This window comes from Macrotis lagotis, chromosome 1 (assembly GCF_037893015.1).
Source record: "Macrotis lagotis isolate mMagLag1 chromosome 1, bilby.v1.9.chrom.fasta, whole genome shotgun sequence".
Classification (NCBI taxonomy): domain Eukaryota; kingdom Metazoa; phylum Chordata; class Mammalia; order Peramelemorphia; family Peramelidae; genus Macrotis; species Macrotis lagotis.
Genome location: NC_133658.1, coordinates 664,797,409 through 664,823,977, shown reverse-complemented (window position 1 = coordinate 664,823,977; position 26,569 = coordinate 664,797,409). Strand labels below are relative to the sequence as shown.

Genomic DNA, 26,569 nt, shown 5'->3' with positions numbered 1-26,569 from the left:
ATGGGTTAAGTGACTTGCTGAAGGCCACACAGCTAGGTAATTATTAAGTGTCTGAGACCGGATTTGAACCCAGGTACTCCTGACTCCAAGGCTGGTGCTTTATCCATTGTGCCACTTAACTGCCCCAGGAGTTCGTTTTTGAAGCATAACTGTCTTCTACTTTTAGTTTGAATGTTTAATTATTATTAATATAACCATGCTGGCAGGACACATGGTCACATAATATCTGAAGTACTTTATATACCTTGAAAATTACTGAAGTTATGGTTCATTCATTGTTTAAAACATTTATCTGGAAAGATCAAATGAATTTCAAATTAAGATGTTGATAATAATTGGCATTAATACAGTGCAGAATCTTTTGTGTACATTTTATATTTTAAGCCTCACAGTAGTCCAGTGAAATAGATTGTACTTGTTGCCATTTAACAGTTTTGTAAACTGAGGCTGAGACACTTTAAATGACTTAACCTATAGTCAAAAAACTAGGGTTATCTTGTATCACTATTAGCATAAATCTTCCCTATCATCCAGAAAATTATTAAGTGCTTGAAAATATGGTTGTTAGGAACAAGGGGTTGCCACAAATGGGGACAAATAGACACTGCTATTTATGTCCTTTGACAGTAGACTTCTCTTAATGCAGAATTATTATTTGCAGAGCTTTGGACTTTATTAAAAAGGGTTCTACTACAAGGGGATTTACTGAGGAAAAAATAGAGTTGGAAGGGATCTTTGTAAAGTATTTCCAACTCTGTGTTTAGCTGAGGTAACTGAAGGCCATAGACATTGTGACTTGCCCACCTTAAAATAGTAGCAGTTTTTAATGTGTGTAATTATGTCCTTGATTAATTGACATTTGGTTTCATAGTGTGCTATGTTGCCTAAATAATGTATTTGCTGTGCCAAAATGTTTGTGACTATTCAAATATAAGAAACGTTTTTTGAAGACCCTTTGTGAATTTATTTGATTTTTTCATTTTTGTCATTTAAAAGAAAAGTTTCAGAATGTGCATACTTTTCTTTGGTCTTAGTTCCTGAGGAAATTCTAATGTGAAAACTGGTTAAATAATAAAAGTTTTAGTTCAGCATCTTTTTTCTCATGAAAAATTTTGATAATGTAGAAGACTTGTTTAGGTATATTACTATCTAACCCATAACCCAATGCTGTTCTGCTCAGTATTCTTTCTCTCTCCTTGAATCCCACATATTGCCTACTTAACTTTCATTCTCTTCTCTTAGCAATTTGAATATTTTCCCTCTTAAATTAGTTGGTGTTTAATAAATCAGCAAACATTTTATCAGGTATTCTGTATGATGTATTGTGTAAGGCATTGGGGGATACAAAGACAAAGGGAAGTTTGGAATAGCTGTAGGTCTGTGGAAGAATATAGTAGTTGCACTGTGGACAAACTGAGATTTAGATTTAGATTCACATCTAGTTTAAATTTCCAATAGTTAATTGGACATTTTTCTTATTTATTTTGAGGCACTCCAAAGATTTTGATGCATTTTCATTATCTGAATAACTGCTTAATTTCAGAGTTAGATCATGTGCCAGATGTCCTGAGCTGGCCCTGATTTATCAATGACTTGAATTGGGATAACTTCTGAGACACAGTTCTCTAGATCTGTGTGTGTCTTTTCTGTAATTCCTTTAATGAGTGAGACCTCGGCAGAAAATCCTGGGCCCAGTTTATCTATATGGGTGCCATCTGTGTAGGGATGATTAAGTCACCAAAAATGGAAAGAGAGAGACAGACAAAGAGACAAAGAAAGACAGAGAGACAGAGAGAAGGCATTCAGTGCAGAGCCTGGGAATTTATACCCAATTAGGATTCTGCAAAGGAAGTTTAAGGTTACAGAAAGGTCAGATAGGTAGAGGAACTAGAAGAGAAATACGGGTGGATGGAGAGGGTTAATTAACTTTGTCATATGCAATTTTTAAGTATGTCCCAACTTTCTTTGACAAATATTTGTCTCAATGTATAGGGGGTGGGTTCCTAGTATATGCGCATCAATTGACATCAATTGGATGTCTACTTCATCTGATCTAACTTTTTTTTAGTTCTGATGTTGTCTTAACTTTTAATATAGCATGCTTCATTTTTCCTATTGTTGAAGTAAAAAATGTGTCCTTTCGTTCCTGAAAGAATAAATAAAAAAAAAAAACTCGGGGGTAAGCACATAAAATTGTAGAGAAGTTCTATTTTCATGAAACTTGAATTCTAACGAGGGATCAACCTATGAAGAAAGTGACCAGGAAGGTATAGGTTAGTTTGGAAAGTAATAGGAATGGTGTGTAGAGCCGTAGAGGATTAGATTGATAAACTCTTTCCCATAGCAGTGGCAGTTTTGATTTGAATATGTTCCAGGGGGTGGGAGTGGGGTGCTATGGACAGGTCCAAAAGGGCAACAGGACAGATCTGGGGCTGCTAGAGTTTAATGGGCTCCATGAGGCACTCAGCAATTAGGCAAATGGGGCTTGGAGTAATTTGTATGAGAGGTATGAGTGGGGAGAGTGATTTCATTGCTTTAGGAAATTTAGGGAATCGTTTTAGGCAAGAGAAGACTTGAACCAGGTTTTCCATTATTCCATGCAGCCTCAGATGTGATTTGTTTATATTGTGTATTTGGGGACTGCTTTATAATATAAGTCTACTGTTAGTGTGACAAGGTATTTCATTTAGTAGAGTTTTTTGCTTTTGTTTTGTTTTAGTAAAGTGAGGTCTATGAAATGTCTTAATAGAACTGTATTTTACCCCAGGAAATCAGAATTTACATTTTTAGAATTCTTTTTCTTCTTTTAGTTGTGTTCCATTGAAGTGACTTGCGAATCAGCCAGTGTGATGGCTGCCACATTAGCTAATGGTGGTTTCTGCCCAATCAGTGGTGAGAGAGTACTGAGCCCTGAAGCAGTTCGAAATACACTAAGTTTGATGCATTCTTGTGGCATGTATGACTTCTCAGGTCAATTTGCTTTCCATGTAAGTAATTGTTACATGCTAATTTTCTCCAGCAAGAAACTGCCTGGACTTGTTTTAAAATTTATATTCTGAAAACATTTTATACTTTGCATTTATACAATATAATGACTTTTGAGTCTTACTATCATGGTTAATTTATTACAGAATTGGTAAGTAACACAGCTAGGCATTATCTTTATTGCACTTAAAACCTCTAGGACTAGTTTATACAAATACTTCGTGCCCATTTGTATTTTCAAAGTCAGTAGAAACATAGCTGTTAAAGTTTAGCACATGGTGATTAATGCTTCAAGAATTCCTAAAGTTTAAAATTACTAAATCTTTAATTGATTTGGTAAACTCTTAGTATATGTGGTTTTAAAGTTAGTTATGTTTAAGCTTGTTATTAAGTAGGCTAGGAAAGGTAAAAGGTGTAAAAGTATGAGGAATTTCTTTCCCTGTAAGCTTGATCAAAACATTTCTTTTTGCTCTTTTACATATTTTTCACTTATAAGTATTGAAGAGAGTGTGTCCTTTATGTTTCAAGACTTATTAGTCTGAAGTGGGGGAGCTTTTATTTTTACCTTTTTTTCCTCCTCATGGTCATTTGTTTAGTAATCATTTAATCACACAAAATCAAGAACACTAATATTGGCATCATGTTAATTTATGCTATTGGTTATTTTGACAAGGAAAGTGAATCTGAATAGAACATTACTCTTTTTTCTTCATATTTTTTTATGCCATATAACCAGCATGTAAGGGGTGGGTAATCTTTTTTTATTTGTAAATTTTATTTCTTTATTTTTGCACATTACTATATTAGTCATGTTGTAAAAGTAAATATAATCCCCCCCCTTGAAGAAAGTGAAACCTCAAAAAAATAAAGTGAGATAAAAAAAGGGCTTCAGTCAGTAACAGTTGTACATCTACAGACGAAGATAGAATTTATTTTCCACAGTTACCATTGCTAGCTGTATTTCCTTCCAGCTTATTCCTTCCTACCCCCATTTATTCTTTTCTCTCTCCTTTCACCCTGTCTCTCCTCAAAAGTGTGTTGTATCTGACTGTCCTCTCCCATGATCCTTCCTCTCTAACACCTGCACTCCATCCCCTTTTACTGTCCCCTTTTTCCCATCCCTTTCCTCTCCTATTTTCCTTTAGGGTAAGATAGATTTCTATACCCTATTGAATGTGTATGTTATTTACTCTTGAGTCACTTGCTTATGAGAGCATTTCTCACTTCTCCTTTTGCTTCCCCTCCCCCACTTCTGCTCCATTTCAAAAACTTTTTCTTGTCTCTTTAATGTGAAATAACTTGGCCCTTTCCTCCCTCCTTAACCTTTTCTCTCGGCACATTCCTTTCTCATCCATTAACTCCCATCTTTATAATATATTTTACCTTCATATTCAGTTCCCTCCTCCTGGACCTTATCTATATGATGATGTTTGTCCTTCATTCTCAAAGAAGACCACTACATCAGGGAGGTGATGTCATGACAAGCATATGTATTGGATTTGAGTGAGAGGGGTGTTGCTGAGTTATCAGCTTCACTTTCTTTTCTAGAGCCATCTGCAGCTGGTCACTAGATGTGAATCAGATGCCTGGAATGCGAGGCAATCAGACTTGGTCAAGGTCATACAGCTAGTTAGTGTCAGTTGTCTGAGACCAGATTCAAACCCTGGTCCTCCTGACTCCAAGGTCAGTGCTTTGTCCACTGAACCACTTAGCTGCCCTTATCTATATATGCTCCTTCTAACTGCCCTAATAAATGAGAAAAGCTCTAATGAGTTATCAGTATCATCTTTCCATGCAGGAATGCAAGCAGTTCAACAAGTCCTTCATAATTTGCCTTTCCCTTCCATCCTCTCTGCTTCACCTAAGTCCTATACTTGGAGATCAAACTTTCTCTTCAGCTCTAGTTAGTAGTTTCAGCAGGAAAATTTGAAAGTCTTCTATTACATTGAATGGGTTAGGAAGAAGTTAATGCATTTAAGGAATGCATCAACATATTTCTGAGGCACAAGTTCATAGGTAACTAGGTAGCATAATGGGTTTGAGTGTTAGACTTATAGACAGGATGCTATGAATTCTATTTCTGTCAGAAGATCAATAGATTTGCAAATCTTAAAGTGCTATATAAATGTTAGGTTTTGTTTCTGTATTATTAACTTGAATGACATTTTTCCTTGATGTTTTTCAGGTTGGTCTTCCTGCAAAATCTGGAGTTGCTGGGGGCATTCTTTTAGTTGTTCCTAATGTTATGGGAATGATGTGTTGGTCTCCTCCATTGGATAAGATGGGCAACAGTGTTAAGGGTATTCACTTCTGTCATGTAAGCAAATTTTCATTATAAGAATAGTAACCAAAGAATCATTATTTAGGTTTTGTTAGAAATTAATACACTTTTTTGCTTGTTTATAATTGAGAGTTGATATCCAAGATAAATAAGATAATATGAAGTATCTTAGCAGCTATTCATGAATTCTGCTGTCTTGATGAGTTTTGAATCACTATCACATGAGCCATATCTTAGGATGCCTAAGAACTTGCAGATGTGATTTCAGAACTGTTATTGGTGATCTTTGAAAGCTCAAGTAGAGGTGTACTACAGGATTGGAGAAAGGAACATTGTCATATGTTTCCAGAAAGGGAAAGATAATGGAGTCAGCAAACTAGAGACCAGTAAACTTTTTTGATTTCTGACCCCACTGCCAAATCTAGAACATTAAAAGTCAAATCTTTATGTTAGTGAATATCTAGAAAAGGAAGCAGTGTTCACAAAAAAAGCAATGTGGCTTCAATAAGAAAAAAATCTCTTTTGAAAGGATTACTAAATTGATAGATCCAAGAAAGTGCTGTAGGTATAATTTATCTAGGATTTAGAAGCCTGGTGTTATTTTTGTGAGAAAGAGAGATGTAGATAGAATTTATTAACCTTTTTCTGTCAAACCCTTTGGGCAGTGTGATAAAGTCTGTGGTTCCCTGATCGGGTAATGTTGTTAAATGTCTAGAATAAACTACATAAGATTACAAAGGAAATCAATTATATTGAAATACAAATACCCAAATTTTAAAAAACCAAACAGGTTCATGGACCCCATGTTAATATAATGCTATAGTTAGTATTAATTAAGTGGGTTTGAACTGGTTGATCGCCGGATACAACGTAATATTCATTATTAATATTATATTAGCTTGGAAGGAGATCTCTAATGCAGTATCCCAGAAACTTCTGGTCTTGTGATCTTTAACATTTTAAAAGGTGACTTGAATTAAGGGTGAGATGACATATTTTTCAGGTGTGCAGAAGAAGCAAATCTAGGTGTAATAGCACAGTGGATGAGTTAGAATTCAAAAAACTCTGGACAGGTTAGAACTTTGAGATGAGTGGATAATGAAATTTAATAGAACTACAGTTCACATTTTACACTTAGTTCAATAAAAACAAGGTGAGTGAAACATAGTTATGCAGAAGTTTGAAAAAGATATAGGGGATGATAGGAATTACTGAACTTAGAATGCAATATTTGAGTCAACAGTGATAGAGCAGCCAAGAAAACTAATGCAAGTGACTGAATTAAAAAGATCTAATGTCAAGAACTAGGTGAGCACTGGCTTCTACTGTCTTCTGCCTTGGTTAGAACCTCCTTTTCTAGAAGATTGTGTTGTGTTTGGGAAACCATATTTTAGTCAGTAAAGGTGAAAAAATATAGAGAAGATGATAGAATGGTTTGCCATTTCCTTCTTTAGCTCATTTTGCAGGTGAGGAAATAAGACAAAAAGAGTCAAGTGTCTGGTTTTAGATTAGAACTCAGATCCTCCTGATTTCAGGTTTGGTGGTGTATCACCTTTGGGCGAGTCAAATTTAGGTTTGATGAAAAGATAAGAGTAAAACTGACTGCATATTCTAAAAATGTATTTTGTATTAGCAATATTCATAAGTGATTATTAGTTAGTAATCTAATTTCTTATAGAATCTCTTTAATTTACAGGATCTTGTTTCTTTATGCAATTTCCATAACTATGATAATTTGAGACACTTTGCAAAAAAACTTGATCCTCGAAGAGAAGGTGGTGATCAGAGGGTAAGCTAAAACTTTATATTACTCTGTGGTCTGTTTTATAGTAAAAGAATAAAATGAATTTTCATTAGTATCTCAGTATTTATAAGGTTTTTAGTTTAGATTTTTATTAACTATGAATGAATCTAAATAAATTGAAGCATTTGTGGAAATTATCTTGAATTGTTTTCCCTTGTGTTTTTACTAACTAGAGCAATGTATTCTTAATATTTTTCTGTCTTCTGCACTACTATTGAATAAGAGATTTGGGGTTAGTTTTTTATAGAAACATAGATAATCTGTAGTGCTGCAAACAATATGCCTTGTTTTTAATATTTATTAGTTTAGAAAGTAGATTTCTATTTTGAAGTGAACTTTTTGTCCTTACTAAAATAGTGTTTGTGTATATTTTAGAAAAATAGGAGCTTTAGAATTAGCAGTAGAAATTACCAAGTTGAAAAAGAAAGCTTTCTAGGTCACAATAAGCTAAGTATTTTTCATTTAAAAAATTTTAATTATGAGTGCATTTTCAACAGTAATACCTCCAGTTGAAAGTTGTGTTTTTATTTGTATCAGTGGTTTAGGTTTCAAGTATTGCAGGTGTTCATTATCCTCTTATTTTGAGGCTAGCTTCAAAGAGGCAAATTCAGCATTAGTGTGCTTATAAAAATACTGAGTTGGTTATTGCACTTATGTGTTGAGGGTTTTCAATCAGTTCAATTTTTGGCCTTTCATATAAAGTATGATTTTTAGTTCATTGATAAAGTAATTTTTAGTTCATGGAAATTTGAAACTTTCTTTGACTAGAAAAAAAATCTGATAAATGCTATATGATGTTCTTGCTATTCTCCCTTGGTATGATAACAGAGATAATAGCTAACATTTATAGAGTGCTGTAAAGTTTGTGAAGCACTTTACTTAAATTATATTATTTGTTACTCTCTTTTGAATAGTTTTACAAAAGTACATAAGAGTAATGAAAGACAAGCTAGAACCTTCTATAAGAGGTATCCTAAATTACATGAAATAAATTATCAATTGGTGGTGGTGGTGGTGGGTGAATGCTAATGAATTCTAATAACATTCATTGAAAAATACCATTTTGTAGCTTGGACCTTTCTTCACTCAAGTGCACTAATAAAATTATGTATGTTGCTTGAACAACTAGCATGCCTTTGGACCCTTGGATTATGAAAGTCTCCAACAAGAACTTGCTCTAAAAGATACAGTATGGAAAAAAGTGTCACCTGAGGCAAATGAGGACATCTCCACAACTGTAGTGTATAGAATGGAAAGTCTGGGAGAGAAAAGCTAAAGGAATGGGATCTAGTGTCAGAATTTTCTTTATTGAAGCTCAAAAAATGTCTCTTGTTTTATGCATATTCTCAGTATTTATTTGCTTTTTCTTTTGTTTGTTTCTCAACTTCTGGGGCAAGCCATACATTTTTATTCCCTTCTAATTCTTATGTGTAAAACTTTGAAAAATCAAATTCTGAATTCATTGAACTTTAAAAGACCACAAAGTAGTCATCAAAGAAAATTACTTTATTTGAAAGAAAACTATATAAAAGTTGTTTATTTTAAAATTTTCTTCTAAAACTACTTTGCAGCTGCTAATTTCATATAATCAGATAAGGGACCTTTTCAAATTGGACAAATATAAGCTCTTAATTTTAAATTTCTGATACCAAACTTATTTTTCAGTTCTATAAACTGACATGGTTTCAAAGCTTCCTAAGCCAAATCCAAAGGACAAAGTAACTGATTTTCAGATGTATTTTATTTAGTGTTGATCAATGATACTATATGATAATAATTCTAAAACACAAAGTAACCTTGTTCAAAAATATAATTTGTAGCACATATTGATACTTCTTATTACTTTCTAATATTATTAGCAACTTCTCTGAGGTCTGGTAGTGAATATTTGTAATGCTTTGTTCTTTGCAACTCCATGTTGTGATAATGATGGAAAGGGAGAAACATCTATTCTTCCTAAACATTCTAGCCAAAATAACTTCAAATATAAAATCAATGCTAGTAAACTAGAAGTAACAAAAGTGTTTCTGAGTATCTCTTATTAGTGGTTTTATTTTCATTTTCCAACTTTTTCTAGATGATAAGTAAAAAGGATGTCTTTCTCTTTAAACAACTTCATGAAGGTTTTGTTTTCTTCATGTAATAAAGTAGGAACACATCTGTTATCTTTAAAGGATGTTTAATATGCACTGTTTAAAAAAGTTTCATTGGAATGGTCTAAAGTTTTTGGAACTTTAGTACTACATCAAGACATTTATAGTCTTAAGTTCTTGAGGTTAGATTTCTAATAACTTAGTGTATTAAGAATAAAACGTTCATTGTATTTCTTTTGCATTTTGTAAACAACCTGGTAATTATGATAAATACTTAAAATTATTTTGACAAATGATATCTTGAAATTACACAGGACCATTTCCTGTCGTTTACCTGCTCACTTTACTCAAAGATTCAATGTAGGCTGTTTTTTTTTTGTCTAAAGCTGTAATAATTTCTTTTGAGGAAGGTAGAGCAATGTAGACTTTGTATGTTATACATGTCAAGATAAAGATTACTAAAGGATAATAAGACATAAAAAAGGTTGTTCAGAACATTTAGAGGAATCTTTTGACTGTGTAATAACTGACCAAAATGAAGGTTTAAGTATAAGGCCATGTGGCATCACGAAGCCAACCTTTGAATCCAAAAAGACTTGGCTTCAAGGTGTGCTTCAGACATATAGGTTTTGTGACCCTGGGCAAGTTAATGTTGGTGCTCTAGACAATGCTCAAAGAGAAAACTTTGAGTCATATAGTTATTTAAAATCATATGGATACATTACTGCTTTGAAAGCCATTATTTTTGATGTTATTTTTATTTTTAAAGTAGGAGTGGAGCACACTTTTGCTACTGTAACCTTGGACCTGAGACTTATATAGTAATCCTCATATTAACTTGAGTTTAGAGTATGACTAGATTGAATGCCCCCAGGCAATGAATTGGGAGACAATTACCTTTCTACTCCACCCCCATCCCCCATCCAAATCCTGCTATTATTCATTTTGTTATAGGTTTTTTTTTTACAGCTAACATATTTTAAAAAGTTGATTTTTGTTAGTAAAACTGGAAATAGTTATAAAAATATCATGAAAAGGAAATGTTCTATTCATGCATGGTATATATTTATAATCATAAGTTGTTTATTTGTAGAATTTACCTGACTTTGTAAAACTTAAATTTCCATTTGGAAGTAGGATAACCACAAAATTACTCCACTTCATAGAAAAAGAAGCAAAAAAAATTAAGAAATTATTCACTCATTGAAGACAAAAATGAAATGAGAAGGGGAGCTACTTTGATTTTAGGACTCAAAATATTTATATTAAAAAAGAAATCAAAAACAACTTTGCCAAGGGCTTAAAGGTTTTATCTTGTATCATTCAGTATTACTAATACTATTCCCAAGATAATCCTATAGCAGTGCCCATTACTGTTGAGTTTCATTTATTTCATACCATTACTGATTCTTGATATTCAAGCATTTTTAGAAGTTAGTGTTTGTTTTTCTTTGTTGGCATCATTGACATTTCATTTGAAATGTACTTTTCTTTAAATACCTGGGTTTTTTTTTTTAGCATAAATGTTGTGCATTTTGTTTGAGAATGTAGATTTAAAACATTTGTCTTATTTAGCCTCTTTTTCATTACTTTGTATATTTAATGTACCTTTTGTTTCCAGCATGCATATTTTTGTATTGTGTAATAAATTTATTTTTAAGCTGATTTTATTGTTTTGAAAGTGTGTTTGATGAAAACAACTCCAACTATTTATACAAATATTTGTTGGAGATTTCTCAATTTAGAATACTACCAAAAGTGTTGAACATTTTTAGATATAAGAGTGCTATGAAGGGAAACTGGAAATACATAAAGGTGCATCAGTTGCTTTTTTTTAATGTGAAGTGGGGTTGTTGGGGGGTTATGTTTTCATTTTCTTTTTGTTTTGTTTTTTGGTTCATTTTTATTGGTTGTACTAGAAGTATTTAAATAAAGACTTTTTATTTGAGGGGTTTTTTTTGGTTGTTTTCCATTTAGTAGCACTTAATTCCTTCCTCCACCCAAAAAACAAACCCATTGGTAGAGAAGTAAATGTTCAATTAAATAATTTTCTATTTTCTAAGAAAAGAGTATTATTAATTATGACTTAATTTTAGATTTTTGTTGATTTATCCATGACCCTGAATTTATTTCTTCATAACCCACAGAGTAGGGAAAATGTATTGCTCAATTCAATGGAGAATGAGTTTAGTTTCTTGGAGCTGACACACCATCCTATAGAAGCATACATAATCTTAGACCTATGTTTAAGAATTTCATTTTTGAAATTACCTCATTAAGATAGTATATGCTCATCGATTATAAAAGATTAAAGTGGGGCGGCTAGGTGGCATAGTGTATACTGCACCAGCCCTGGAGTCAGGAGTACCTTGGTTCAAATCTGGTCTCAGACACTTAATAATTACCTAGCTGTGTGGCCTTGGGCAAGCCACTTAACCCCGTTTGCCTTACAAAAACCTTAAAAAAAAAAGATAGTTTGACAGTATAGACTAAATTAGGAAAAAAGCTCTGCTTTTTCCATGTGTTGCATTTTATTGGTTTTTAAATTGAAAGATCTTCCAGAGGAGTGTACAATGCCTTCCTGAGTGGGGTTTAATATATAGAATTTAACTTCAAAATAGGTTAAGGAACACCAGACTGTAGCAGGATAGATACCAAGACTTAAATTAACAGGACACAAGAACATAATATTTTAAAAATATATTGGATTAAATAGTGCATATTCTTTTGGTGGGTAATATGCAAGGTAGATAACACAATTTTAATGACCCCTTTTACTTCCCCAGTAGGGATTTATACATTGATTTATTTTGCCTCCTTGATGACCTTGAAATGTTTTTACAAGGTAATATTTTTTTTTTATTTCTTAGAGAAATTATTATATTATCAGTTTGTGCCTCTTAACTGCATTGGATTATCTTCAGTCCTTCATCCACTGTTCCAATATTTAAAAAAATTTCCATTTGTTATAAAACCTAAGTTTGGGCCAAAACTTAGCCAGAGAGATGCCATAGAGTGTACTAGCTTCACAATAAACCCATTTTGTAATATCACATAGATCAAATCTCCAACTTACTTCTAATTGCTTTAGTTTAAAGCTAATGGTTTATGCATACTGAGTTTTTATTTGTATTTTCATTTGTACCCTCTTTATTTGCAAGACAATGGGAATGTTTATTTCTTCTGTTGCTTACAAAATAGAAGATTCTTTTCTTTTGGCAATTAGGTGATTACTGTTAATTCTATAATATGAAATGCATCAACTTGAAGAAATATCATTTTATTAGCACTTTTTTTAAAGCATTGTCAAGGTTTGTATTATTAATCTGAAGAAATGATAATTTTCAGAGCTACTGTTTTGCCAAACAGCAAATAGTATTAATGTTAAACTCAATTCATAAATTTAGATCTGTTATTTCTGGGCCACGATATAAACTAAAAAGTGTCATGTGTGGAAAGGAAAAATATAAAAAGTAGAAATTTAGTAAAGTCCAGGTGATTGTGTTTATGTGAACATTTTTTTGTATGAATAATAAAAGACACTTACATTTTTTTAAGGATGACTTAAAAGTAATTATCCTCCATATGATGAATTCTTTTCCTTATCACCAAATCTTTTGATTTTCTTTATTTTAACCACCAGGAACCAAACATGTTTTTTTCCCCTTAAATTTATTATTTCCTTTATTTTATAGGTGGTAACTTATTTATTAACTTATTATTAACTTATTAACTTATTTATTATTTCTATGAGCTTATAGGTAGTTATTTCTGCCCTTCCAGCTTTATCTTAATAAGTATCTTGAATAAAAACCTTGATTTGCTGTGATTCATTCAAATGAATATGACCTTGTTGAGCACTTGACTGTATTTTAGATTGTTCATTGCATGTTTCCATAGGAATTCTCATACATTATTAGTATGCTAAATGGTATCAACTTCTGTTAAAAGCTGAATAACTAAATTCTGAAGTTTCTCTTGAAATTAAAACATTACATTATTTGTGATCAAAAATATATATAGCATTATGAAAAGCTACCACTTTTGGCTATCAATTTATCTTATAAAATATTTATTAATACAAATACAGCAGAAATGACACCTGCATTCTATTCTATGTGTAGCTAAAAGGTACTGTGGACAGAAAAATTGAAATTTTTTTATCTTTACATAATACTGCCAGTTTTTTCAATAACTAAAATGCCTATAAACTATAGTTGAATATAGAAATTTAACAAGAAACTTTAATTTATGCCCCAAAACAGCCAGACTAATTTCCTTTCTAAAATGAGTTAGTTTATGTCAACATTTTTATTCTATTTGATTTGGATTTTTATTTTTGGAATCAAAGAAATTGAACCAGAGACTAAGACATTCAATTTCACTCACTATTTATTTAGGTAATTAACACCTGGTTCAACTGAGTGATCACAAATGTAGAACTTCATGCTTATCATGTGCAATAAATTGCTTTATTTTATTTTAGCTTTTAAAGTCTTTCCAGGGCAGCTAGGTGGTGCAGTGGATAGAGCACAGGCCCTGGAGTCAGGAGTACCTGAGTTCAAATCAGGCCTCAGACACTTAATAATTGCCTAGCTGTGTGGCCTTGGGCATGCCACTTAACCCTATTTGCCTTGCAAAAACCTAAAAAAAAAAAGAATCAGTAGATCACCAACTTGGATCAGCCACATCTTGGTATTTCCAATAAAAGAACAGGCACAATAAACAGAAGTCAGTCTACAGGCAAATCAGTTGTGAAATGTGATCAACCTTTCTTGAGATTATTACTCTTAATTTTTTCCGCAGTTATAAAAGTTAATTCTTCTTGGGTTCTGGAAGTGATTGCATGATTTACATTGGTTCCAAAAATGTAGTTATCACCCTTAGAAACTTTGAAAAACTGTTGTGGGGGTCGTGTTTAATCAAGGCAGTAAATAAGGAAGTGGATGCAAAACATTTTCTAAGTTTATTTTACTTATCAGCCTCTCCAAAAACTTCTCTAAATCTTTTATTCCCATTTCTTGACTTCAAAATAAATAATGATTCAGCAGTCCATGTTTAACAGATTTTAAAGCTTGATTTCAATTCTCATTTAATCTTTTAAGTTTGATAAATGACAAGCTTAATATATTTTAAGTTGTTGGAGAGTACAAAGCTTTTAAAATTAATCCTGTCTAGTATTCATTTTACAAAGATTTTTAATGTTAGATAAATTACAAGCTTAATTGCTTGATTTTAAGTTGCTGGAGAGTAATAGATCTTTTAAAATTAATTCTAGCTAGTGTTTCCCCAAAATTTAACAAAGTCAGTCCTACCCAAATGGAAATGGGCACTTGATCAGTAAAAATGTTGCTCTTTTAACAACACATATAGTAAAATTGGAACAACTTGTCACAAAGACAATGCATATTTGTGAAATATTTCATTATAAAAGTAACAATAAAATCAATATTTAACTGCTCTTTAAACTTATTCTTGGTGGGCTGATTATGTTACAAATGTTTTTATTTTGATTTTCATTTGATCTGCCCTTGAAATGTTTTGCATTTATTATCATCAAGAATCATGCACTACATTGAGTGTGTTATGACACAAAAAAATAAACCTTTTATTTCAAATTTTCCACTCTAAAATGAAATGGAACAGCCAGGTGGTACAATGGGTAGAGCACCAACTCTGGTCTCAGGAGGACCTGAATTTAAATTGAGCCTCAAACAGTTACTAGCTATCTGACTTCACCTGGAGTCATTTAACCCTGATTGCTCAAAAAGAAAATAAAAGATATTGAGTATATACTCTTCAGAATCTGAACCAAAGTTATTTAGCTCTTCTTTTTCTCATTTAACACTGTCCTGATTCATATCTTTATTAATTTTCCATGTGAAGTAGGAGAAAACTATTGAATTATATAAAGTCTACCTAACAAAAGTTTTCCTTTTAATGTGCCTTTATTTAAAAAACCCAGAAATTAATAATTTTTCCATAACCGCTGTATTTTTAAATATATTCAGTTTTAAAAAAGACTAACATTTCTTTTCTAATTTTGCTTTTCATTGAAACTTCTTGGCATAACCTTGGGTACATTTGGATTTGGTCTTGTGTCCAAACCTAAATGCACTGACTTTTAAATGAATAAATTAAGTGATTTGCTATTGTTGATTATAATTCATTTAAATAGGTAGAGTTGAATTGAAATAAAAGTAAATTGCTTCAGTTCATGTAAATTCACATGTTCTCATCACTGAATTAAAAGGAAAGTAAAATAATGAACATTTTCCTAACTCCACCCCAAACAACCCCTCCTTTTTGGTATTTAGCCTGTTCAATTAACCTATTTTGTAGAAAGATAAGATATATTTTTACTCATCTGTGTGAAAAATTGTTCCATTGAAGAGAAAAGGCATCTTCCATTCAAAATATGTTACATGAAGGGAAAAGGCAGAAGTGCCAGGGAACTCTGTCATTCTCTTTTTCATGTTTTAATTTTAACTTTAAAATAGATGACTTTATACTGTTTTCACCTCATTTCCATGAACATAAGTACTAGTAAAATCAGTGTCTTTTCTAGCCTCATCTCCCTATTCCCCCCGCTTTTCTCTTTCTTTGTCTTAGTTTAGTCTTGACTCTATGCTAATATAATGTCTTGCAGTTAACAGAAATAGCTATTATGGAAACTAGTTATAGGTAAACTTCATTTAGATGTCCTCTTTTTACCTTACAAATCAAGGCTTCAGTGATTCAATAAAATGGAAGATAAATTGCCCTATGATTCTTAAACCTGAATAAATGACACCAATTATAATTAGTTTTGAAAACTTTAGTTTATTCCTGAAATTCCACTGGTCTCGAGGCAGCTAGGTGCCAAGGTAGGTAGAGCACTGATCTTTTGAGCTAGAAAGACCTTAGTTCAAATTTAGCTTCAGACACTAGATGTGTGATCCTAGGCAAGACTTCAACCCCAATTGCCTCCTTAAATTCCGTTGACCTTCATTTAGATTTTTTTTTTATTGATTATATGCACCCTCAGATTTCTCTTGATTTGTAAGTTGAAAAGGGTTTTTGCAAATAGTTTTGATTTTTAGTCAATATTGGGCTTGGAACCCAGAAGAGAATAACCTCACTCATCACAGACCATCCAACACTGAGAAGACTTCACCTAGACATGTGTTCTTTTCCTGCTCCCCTATCAAGAGGTCACTGTTTAATACAATATCAGTTCTCCATGGAAATTTCCCTAATCCTTGTTTTTATTATTGCTGATTTTTTAAAATCAACTACATAACAAGGTATAGGTGCTGAAAATACTAATTTTCTAGGAACCACTGTAGAGAATCAAAATTAAGATCATAGTTTTCAGTAGAATTGATAATAACACACTCTGCCCCTATTAAAAAGTATTGTTGAATAGATGTGATTGAATTTCAGTTCCTATTTTCCCCCTTTCTGTGTAGTGGAATTCTATAAGAAATAATCTGTTTATTGTGACATTTAACAATGTCATTTTTCCACGTTTTTCCTGCGTATTTCTAAAATGACTTCCACAAAGGACATTTTGTACATGCCCTATAGGGATGAGAGATTTGTCAGGTTTATCAGCCCATCCTATTGAATTGTGCATTGAATCTTTGGACTTAATAGTTTGTAGTTATGTCAAGTGGTGACTGATAATTTTTTCCTTGGCAGGGAGTGTTCAGTATTTATTTTTCCAGTGACACTGAACAAGTCTATAGGACACCACAGGAGATGATGCACTATTGGGTAAAGAATATCACTTTTGGAGACAGGAAGAAAAGTTCCCATTTCACCTGATAGCACCTGTGTGACCTTGGGCTGCTGTTTACAATGAAATGTTAGAACTAGGTAGCAATTTGTTTCTTCAGACTCAGGGTCTGTGATCCTATGTTTTTTTCCCCCTGACTCTCGGAGTCATGGATTGTAAGGAGCATTAGCTGAAAAGTCTATTTAGGTCTTTCATTTGACTGAGTAAAGTGCACTTAGAATGAACATGGTAGTTTATTATCCCTTACAACAAGAAACGTTGATTGCAGATGCATCCTTACTTATTCCCCTGGTTACTGAGGGAAATAGGCCCCATGATTTTTAGAAGTCCCTCTTATATCTTCTTGATAAGGGATAACACTAATAAACCTTCTAAAGAATCTTTTATGGGTAGTATTTGGGGAAGGTAGGTAAGGAGGTAGGGGCACAATCTTAAAAATCTAGGAGCTACAGTGATCTGCAGTTTTTTTAAAAAAGTAGAATTTGTCTACTTCCTCTTAGTCTGAGTAAAATAAAACAGTTCACATCTTAAAAGTCATTATGCTTTGATGAGCTTATTTATTCTTTCCTTGGTCATTAAAGAATTCTTTCTCTAAACAGCCATACAAGCTTACAGATGGTAAGGTTCTGCATACTTATTTAGGCTAGTACCAGGAGAACAAATGCAGTCTGATAAGACTGTTCAAGACCTTTACAAGTTAATTATAATTGTTTCTTGCCTTCCCTTCACAACACCAACATTTGGAAACATTAGAGGATGGCTCACACTTGCTGAATATCTATACACTGACCACAAAGACATTTTTTTAAAGGTTTTAGCAAGGCAAATGGAGTTAAGTGGCTTGCCCAAGGCCACACAGCTAGGTAATTATTAAGTGTTTGAGGTCATATTTGAACCCAGGTCCCTTTGACTCCAGGGCTAGTGCTCTATCTACTGCGCTGCCTAGCCGGCCTCCTATAAAGACAATTTTAAATGTATTGCTTAGGGCCCAACTCTCCCCAACAAAATGAAAATTTTAAAAGATTTATTTCATTTAATTTTGAAAGGAATTCTGATTTTATGCTTGTAGGCATTCTATATCAATAAACTATATTCATGCTCTACCACTATGAAAAACAAAAACTAAACATATGGGTTGCATGGAGAAGGGGAGGCATCATGGAACAGCCAACCTCTTGGTTTTAAAAAACCTAAACTTGACTAGACCAGTCTGAAGACAGAGTTGCTGGACCTGCACTTAAAAAATTTTTACAGTCTGGCAAAGACCTGACTGCTACCCATGATTTAAGAAACCAAGAACCCTTGCACACCCATGCTGAGATATCCTAATCTTTTAGTTGAGGAAAAAACATTTAAAAATAGGATCATCATTTTTACTGTTTCCAGATTCGCTCTTCCCCATTTTTGCTGAGTGGTGTTTACAGTGAAAAATCTATAAACCCTAACTTGTGACTTTCCACAGAACTAAAAATAAGTTTACACGTTTTTAATATCATCTTGTAATCTGCCCACTTTGTGTGGGTTTTTCTAAATGTACATTTTCATCTATTAAAACTGCAATTGCAAAAGTCAATGCATTGTTCTGTAGACTGAAGAAAGGAAATTGAGATGATTTTTTTTAAACAAAGGGAATGAATAAGTTGGTATGAGGAAGTACCAGGATTTGATTAGTCGCATAATGAAATTTTATAATCCATATCTGGAACCAATGAGGAGGCATGTCCTTACAAATAAAGAGCCTTGAAGTAAGAAAGGCTTAAAAACCACAATTCTTAAGTTACGTATGCCCACGTACTTATGCGTAGATTGGCTTATAACAGTTTCTTTGGATAAGATAATTCTTTGGACTTCAGTAATCCCTAGGTTTCAGAATTGATATCTAATCCTTTGTCATAAGTCACATTTAACTTCATATACATAAGTCATTTTGCTTATTGACTTTTGTCATAGTGCTAGGGGTAAGAGCATGAGATGGGTCAAAGATAGTGAATGAGAGGGAAAGCTAAATGTCCTGAATCCACCTCTGGACAACTGTTACTTGGAAAATATTTTCTATTGACTTTTAAACACTGCATTTGAACATCTACTTTTTCTTAATATGATTACACAAATTTGATGAAGCAGTTTGAAGACACAATCCAATACCAAATAAAGATGTAATCATTAACTTTTGTAATCAGTAATAAAAGGAGAGATACCTCTGAATATTGCAATATCCTTTTAAAGCATTTGTTAGGAACCAATAAGAGATAAGGGATGTTTGCTGATGTTTCAACAACTATATTTGCTCTTATGGGCAGGAACTTAGAATGTAGGCTTCACTTTTAGAGCTTTAAAAGCAAATAAATAAGGAATAAAGCTTATTTGCTTCCAGCTTTCCATCTGTTCTGTAGTACAAAATGTATCAACACCCATCACTTGATTTTTCTTGATCTCCTTATAAACATACACAATCACCATCACTCCCAAAAGGTTTTGATTACTTTTCCAATTTAAAAACATTATCTAATCAATAAGATTTCTTGAGTGCTTTTCTACTTAAATGGTACTTTATTCTACACATTTCACATTGATATATGAAATTGTGAGATTTTTCAGATTTTGTTACTGAGAAATACTTGTCCTGAACATACTTACTAACGTATGTTCGTAGAAATTCACATTTGATAAGATGTTATGTATCATTCTAGACCAACCCTTTTAGTTTAAATGTGAGGAAACAGGCCTAGGGGGTGACTTTGCAGTAAGTGGTCAAGACTTAGGGTACCATATTTTTGTGCTTGACACTCTCAAAACTACAGTTTGAATGCTAAGCCTAATGTCATTGTTCATATGTGATCATTCAGATTCCTTTTTTAGTGATTCTGATCTTTGCAGGTTAATGATAAATTGAAATATTTCAGCTAACTATTAATAATTTAAGATATTTTAAAATTGAATACTAAAAAACAAGCACTTTGTTCTGAAGACTTTTCAACAAATATCAGATAGGACACATTATTTTTTGAAGTAAACCAGCATTTTGTGGCTCAGAATTGTACTTTTTGATAGATTGAAAATTCTTCGATTTCAGATCGATCTGATTATACAATTGCAAAATTGTTATTTTTTTTTTTAAGGTTTTTGCAAGGCAATGGGGTTAAGTGGCTTGGCCAAGGCCACACAGCTAGGTAATTATTAAGTGTCTTAGACCAGATTTGAAGTCCTTGTTACTCCAGGGCCGGTGCTTTATTCACTATGCCACCTAGCTGCCCCAGAATTGTTATTTCCATAAGGGATTTTTTCCTAAGCAGATGATCTAGTTGTTTAGGTTCAGTTGTATGATTTCTTAGGGTATGTTTATCAGGCTCTGGCCATTTCCTCCTCACTAAGTTGTGATGAATGCCTCTCATAGAAGTTAATGTTTTGTATTTGGTAGAGAGAATTTCCTCATTTGTGAGTTCCTTATACTAATGCAATCAGGGGTCCTTTCCCTGTATTTTCTAGGATATGTTGCAGTAGCTGGAGAGTTTGTTGTTTTTTTGTCATTTCTTTGGAAAGAGGAGGACCATGGTGCCAGGGAAGTGATGACATGACATGCAAGTGAATTGTATTTAAGTGAGGGATGTCTATGCAAAGTCATCCAGCCTCCCTTTCTCCTCTGTATCCATCTGGGTCCAGTGGCCTGCAATGGATCAGGATGACTAGAAATAGTCCTGGATGCAGTGGGAGACTGATCTTTTTAAGCTAAGGTTTTTAATAGATATCTGCTTGAGTGAAGCAATAGCCATTCAGTGATTAAGGCTAGCTAAGTAAGAAATGAGGCAAAGCATGGCTAAGTTATTCAGTCAAAAAAAATGAATCTGGAAGGGGAAAGATCTTTTGGATTTCTGATCAAAACAGAAAATTACTATTAATATTAACTGAGTAAACTGGGGCCCAAACAATTAGCCGGAATGGATTGTTGGTTAATCAATGAGAGCCAGTGATTTGGGTTTAAGGCAATGTTTTTTTTTGTTTTTTTTTTTTTTAGATTTTTCAAGGCAATGGGGTTAAGTGGCTTGCCCAAGGCCATACGGCTAGGTAATTATCAAGTGTCTGAGGTCAAATTTGAACCCAGGTACTCCTGACTCCAAGGCCGGTGCTCTATTCACTGGGCCACCTAGCCACCCCAAGGCAATGGTTCTTAAGAAAGAAATCTAACTGGAAAAAAAATCTTAGGATTTACGGCTGGATTTCTTATCTCAAATGACTTCTGTGATTTAATTTTTAAAATCATATTTACATATATTAGCTGTTAATTAGTAAATGAAAGAATTTCTAAATTACCTTTGAGTTTACATAAACTTCCCAATAATATAATGGCATACATAATATCTTAAGGTTTTATGGTACATTTTTCTCAGGATAAGTGAGAATGTATTTATTTTTTGGTCCAGGCCTGTAATTGTAGCATAATTCCCTACGTGGAAACTTACTAATCTTAGTTGTTTGGAGCCACTAAAAGGTTATAGAAATTATATATTAAAGGCTGGGCTTGAAGATTCTAAGGCTGTTTCTCTGTTTCACATCTCCAGTCTTAAAGGAGGCTAAAGAATTTGTTTTAAAACATACAGCTAGAAAATAGAAGCATGAGAATTTAAATATTTATTTTCTGATGTTGACCATATTAACAAAACACATTCTCTGTTCAGTTTTATTAACATTTTAACTGATGGAAGGAAGGGAGATTGTTAAGTGAGGCTGAATAAACCAAAAGCATACATGGTATCATTCTACAAAATATACCACCTATCTGAAAATCCTTTACATTCAAGACATCTGATTTTTTATGTTGGTTCTTAGACACATTTGACACAAGGCAGTGATGGTTTATTTAAGAGAAAGAATGAGAGAATGTCTGTTCCAAGTCCACAGATCCCACAGTAAACCCTGAAATGAAAGCGGAGGCTATGTAAAAGCTGACTGTAGGTTCCTAAAAGTGACATTTCAGTTAACTACCTATTTGTTTAGTCTTTTCCTTCCTTAAAGGCCCATTTTCCCAAAGCCCCCAAACCAGTCTGTATGTAGGAACTAGAACTAAAGATGAATCAAAGAAGCCATTGTAATATTTTTCAAGTTGGGATTTTGGGAGGTGTGTGAAATTAAAGACAATGTGACCACATCTTTATTGTTGTTTTAGACTTTTTCATAAAAGCCCACAGGAACTGAAGTTCAATTAATCCCTTGGTTTCCCTTTATCCCCTAGATAAAGCTTTGAAGTCTGTATTAAGAAGAGGCTTCATGCTCCTACTAGAGGACTGGGGATCAAGAAACCTGGGTTCTCTTCCAGCTGTACCACAAATTCCCTCTCTCTGATCTGATCTTTAGCAGGTTCTTAATCTCAGATAATGACAATAAAATGCCTGTAAAAGCAATGGGCCTTCCTACTTAACAATACAGTTATTGTTTAAATTCTAGTAACAAAAAAAAAGTTGCAGTTTTACAAGGATATGCATTAACCATAAATTAGAAAAATTAATTTCTTATAATCACTGTTTATCTGTTTGGCAATTCAGGGTGGGATGGGGGAAGGGCACAAAAATATTTATAAAGTAATACATTTCTTATAAAAACATTGCAGGCTGTGAAAAGGAAGTGATGACATGTTTATGACTTGGAAATCAGATGGAAACTCCAGTTTCCAACCCCCACCCAATGTTTATGGAAGATAGGGGCTTGGGGGAATGGGCAAGAAGAAGGGAGAAATTTATTTTAGATAGTTTGAAAAGAGTTAAATGAACTCGTGACCTGGAACAATTTTGTTCTACTGTTGTTACCTTGTACAGTTACAGTCCTGATGGGTTTGATAAAGGTGGGTGGTCTGGTCTAGCCATTCTAATAACTCTCCAAATAAAAACCTCTTACATATTAGGTTTATGGACTCATAGTGTCTGTTTGTACCAGGTACTTATGGAGGGTATGGTTTTGTGGTGGTGGTTTTTTCCTCCCCATAAAGGAATCATAAATTAAACATTAGGATCCATGATCTTTGCATTTGGAAGTAGAAACCTACTGCTGGACAATTTGTATTCTAGAGTACAGAGTAAAGTTTCAAGTGATTCACCAAATAACTTCCTAGCCCCCTCCAGGCACTACCATTAACTCTTTATCTGCTGGACCTTAGCATTTATGTCATTTTAAAAACAAATCACTAAAATACTCATAAAGGTACCTTCAGTAATTGGCTTATAGAGGTGACAGAGGGTTGAACTCCATTTGACCAACTTTTCCCACATATTCAGTGGTCGTATAAATTGATTGAGGATGGATGCACAGTTCCAAGGTTCCCTCCAGCCCTCATCTTGTCCTCCATAGCACTATTCTGTAGGATATAAAATTGGAAAGGGCTTGATACCCTATACAACACATCCCAATGTCAGTGTTATATCTCTCCAAGTTTTAATTTAAATCAGCCAAAAATATCTTCATCCCTACCCCCTCCATCACCTTATAGCTCTTTAAAGTTGGCATACCTTCATTCCTTTTCATTTTTTAAATTGTTCCCTCTCTCCTTTTTACAAGAGAAATCCCAAGAGATGGCAATGACTTTGGTAATACTGCCTCCTAGTGTTCTTCCATTTCTATGCTGAGACAAGGAACTCAGATTCTTTTAGTTATCCTTTTAATTTCTGACATAGTCCTTAATTCATTCAATCCTGCAGGAAAGTCTCAGGAAATAAGAAAAAGGATGTTTTGTTCACCATTTTGGAGGTTTTATCAGTTGGAGAAGAAAGTAGACCTTAATGTGTATATTTGTATGTATGTACACAAACATATAAATATCCATGTTTATAAATTTTATTTAAAGGTTTTTATTGAAGTCACCTATTTCATTCACATTGATTATCTGTTCATGTACATAAGCTGATTAGTATTTAAGAGCCTACTAATGCCCTAGGAAAGAATCTGTGATTTAGAATCCATTCAAACCCTAGTTTACTAGGAACTTCTATGATTTATACCTATAATTTAAATAATGAAGGAATTGATTTATTGGGTAATATTGTTGTGGGATTTCATAATAAATTATTAATAAGCAGGTACCTAGATGCTGTAGTTGAAAGCACCTTCCAGTCAAATCTGATTTAAACAGCAGGATGGGAAAAGAACCAAATCTAAAGTAGTAAAAAGGTCCTTTTTTTTCAAAGTGATTAGAAATGAACTAGGCCAGAAAAGTATTAGACTTATTTTCCTGGTTATAGAGGTTACCATTTAATCAACAGTTACATACTAATCTCAGACTAGTTGATCAGTGTTTGAATTCTGGCAATGCACAATTCTGACTATTCTCAAGTCTGGAATGCACCTCTTGGAGACTATTCTCTTGTTTTGACTCTTCATGACAATGGACCTATACTGTCAATGAGGTTTTCTTAGCAAAGGTAAAGAATTTGCCACTTCTTTCTCTAGTGGATTAAGTCAGACAGAGATTAAGTAAAACAACAGTGTCACATAGTCTGAAAAGGTCTGAGACCAGACTTGAACTTGGGTTTTCCTGACTCTAGACCCAGTGCTTTATCCATTGACCTACCTCCATCAAAGCCTAACACAAATACTACCTGTTCCAGCGTATTCTTTTTCAGTTATTAGTAGTGCAGTTGGGAAGCCAGCCTGGAAAACAAAAAGACATGAGTTCAGGTTTCATTTCTAATTTACTGACTATGTGAACCTGAGCAAATCACAGTCTCTCAGTGCTCTAGGCCATAGTCTAAATAAAGTGTAGAGAAGGTGTAGGCTTACATTTTAGTCCTTATTTTCTTATCCCTTGCAGAATTACTTTTTATCAGTTTACAAGTTTTAACATTGATAGTCTATGTGCCAAACACTACTATGCATTGAGGGGTGCAAGGAAAGGTAAACAGTAGTCTCTGCCTCTAGGTACTTGCTTTCTATTGTATTTTAGTTCATATCTAATTTTGTTGAACCAGAAGTGAATTTAGAGGTCATCTAATCCAAACCTCTAGTTTTACAAAGAAACTTAAGTTTAAAGAAGTACTCAATACCAAGTGAATAAAAAAAGTTGAATTAGATCAAAAATCATAGTTCAAGAAATAGCAAACAGACTGGTTTGATCAACATGGCTGGGGTAGGGGGTTCATTTAATAAAGACCTAGATTTCATATTGGGGAACACTTGCAGACAATCCAGTAGACAGAGGGGAGCAATTGATAGATTTTTGAGCCAGAAGATTGAGATAAATAAATGAAGATTTGAAAAGAACCTCCCTCTCACCATTATGTGTTTACCATATTCTAAGTGATGTGTCTGTAGGGTCCAAGAATACAGATAGAAACATGGGGAGGGGGAAAGCCTGCATTTTAATAGAGGAAGACAACATACATGAGAAGTAGTGACCAGGGAAGGGCATGTGTAGAAACTTGTAGGAATGAAGAGTGAGACAGAAAAATGGGTTAATGTACCCCTTTTAGGAACAAAAACCGAGTAAAGAGGTTGCATCATTGGAGGGGATTGGTGGGGTAAGCTGACTGATGAGACCCTCCTTTGAAGTAGGGAATGGTGTGATACAAGTCTCAAAGCAATGTTTTGATTACCAGGCAATGGTTTACATTGTAAATTATGGTATTAGAGGACAAGAGTGCTAGGTTCATATTCAGTGACATAGATCATAATTAGGATGATGGCAGTGGAAACAGAAAAGGATGGGTGAGTTTTATGAGAAGTATTATGAAGGAATTGATGGGACTTGACAATCAGTAATGATGGATAAGAGAAAAAGGAAGAAATTTTATTTCCCATTTTCAAGCTTGAATGCCTGGAAAAGTTATCACTCTCTATGTTGTGAGGATTAAGTTCAAATGAGATATGCATAACTCTTAAAATACTGTGGAAGTATCAGCTTCCATTATCTCCATTCTGTTGATATAGCTTGCACCACCCACTCCACATTTTGTTATCATATGCAGTTCCTAATTATTTTTTGTCCTAAAACTGGAAGGTAATCATTTGTGTCCAAAGCTGGAGAAATCAACAGATGGAGGAGAGCTATTGATAACCATAAGATTTGGACCTAATATTTGGTTATTATTGGATCTCCTATGTCATTTGAAAATATAATTTAAGAATAGGAAGCCTGCCTATCCAGGGTTGAGGTAAAAGAGGTTTCTGATTTAAGAATATTGGCAATGAAAGGAAAAACAAGAAATAGCAGGATCATTTGAAGGGTTTTTGGTTTGCTTACTTTTTTTCTTGAAAATAAGTGAAATTCATGAAGATGTGAAAGCAAGTGAAGGAGCTAGAGAATTAGATTGCTAGAGGGAGATAATTGATGATTATGTTGATGGTGATGATGATACTGATGATGTTTGTCCTTGAAGAAGACCACAACATCAGGGAGATGATGCCATGACAAAAAAAAGTTGGATTTGAGTGAGGGGGTGCTGTGCTAAGTCATCGGTCTCACTTTCTCCTCCAGAGCCATCTGGGTCCAGGACTAGATGTCAAGATAACTGGAGATGGACCTGAATTCAAGGCAATCAGGCTTAAGTGATTTAACTGAGGTCACACAGCTAATAAGTGTATGAAGTCACATTTGAACTCAGGCCCTCCCAACTTTGGGGCTGATAGGATTGAGAACATAAGTTAAG

General features: G+C 33.6%; 1 protein-coding gene across 6 annotated transcripts in view; it reads left to right on the top strand.

The window, feature by feature from the left end:
- Positions 1 to 26,569, top strand: part of GLS (glutaminase) — a 97,399-nt gene that overhangs the window by 55,675 nt on the left and 15,155 nt on the right. For 4 of the 6 annotated variants that reach the window (XM_074215482.1, XM_074215485.1, XM_074215480.1 and 1 more), the window contains 3 exons: positions 2,811 to 2,987; positions 5,171 to 5,302; positions 6,963 to 7,055. In XM_074215482.1, coding sequence (XP_074071583.1) covers positions 2,811 to 2,987; positions 5,171 to 5,302; positions 6,963 to 7,055 — 402 coding nt within the window. Of the gene's footprint in view, positions 1 to 2,810; positions 2,988 to 5,170; positions 5,303 to 6,962; positions 7,056 to 8,139; positions 10,829 to 26,569 lie in introns of those variants that run through there. The other 2 variants (XM_074215481.1, XM_074215483.1) reach the window with 2 other exon arrangements.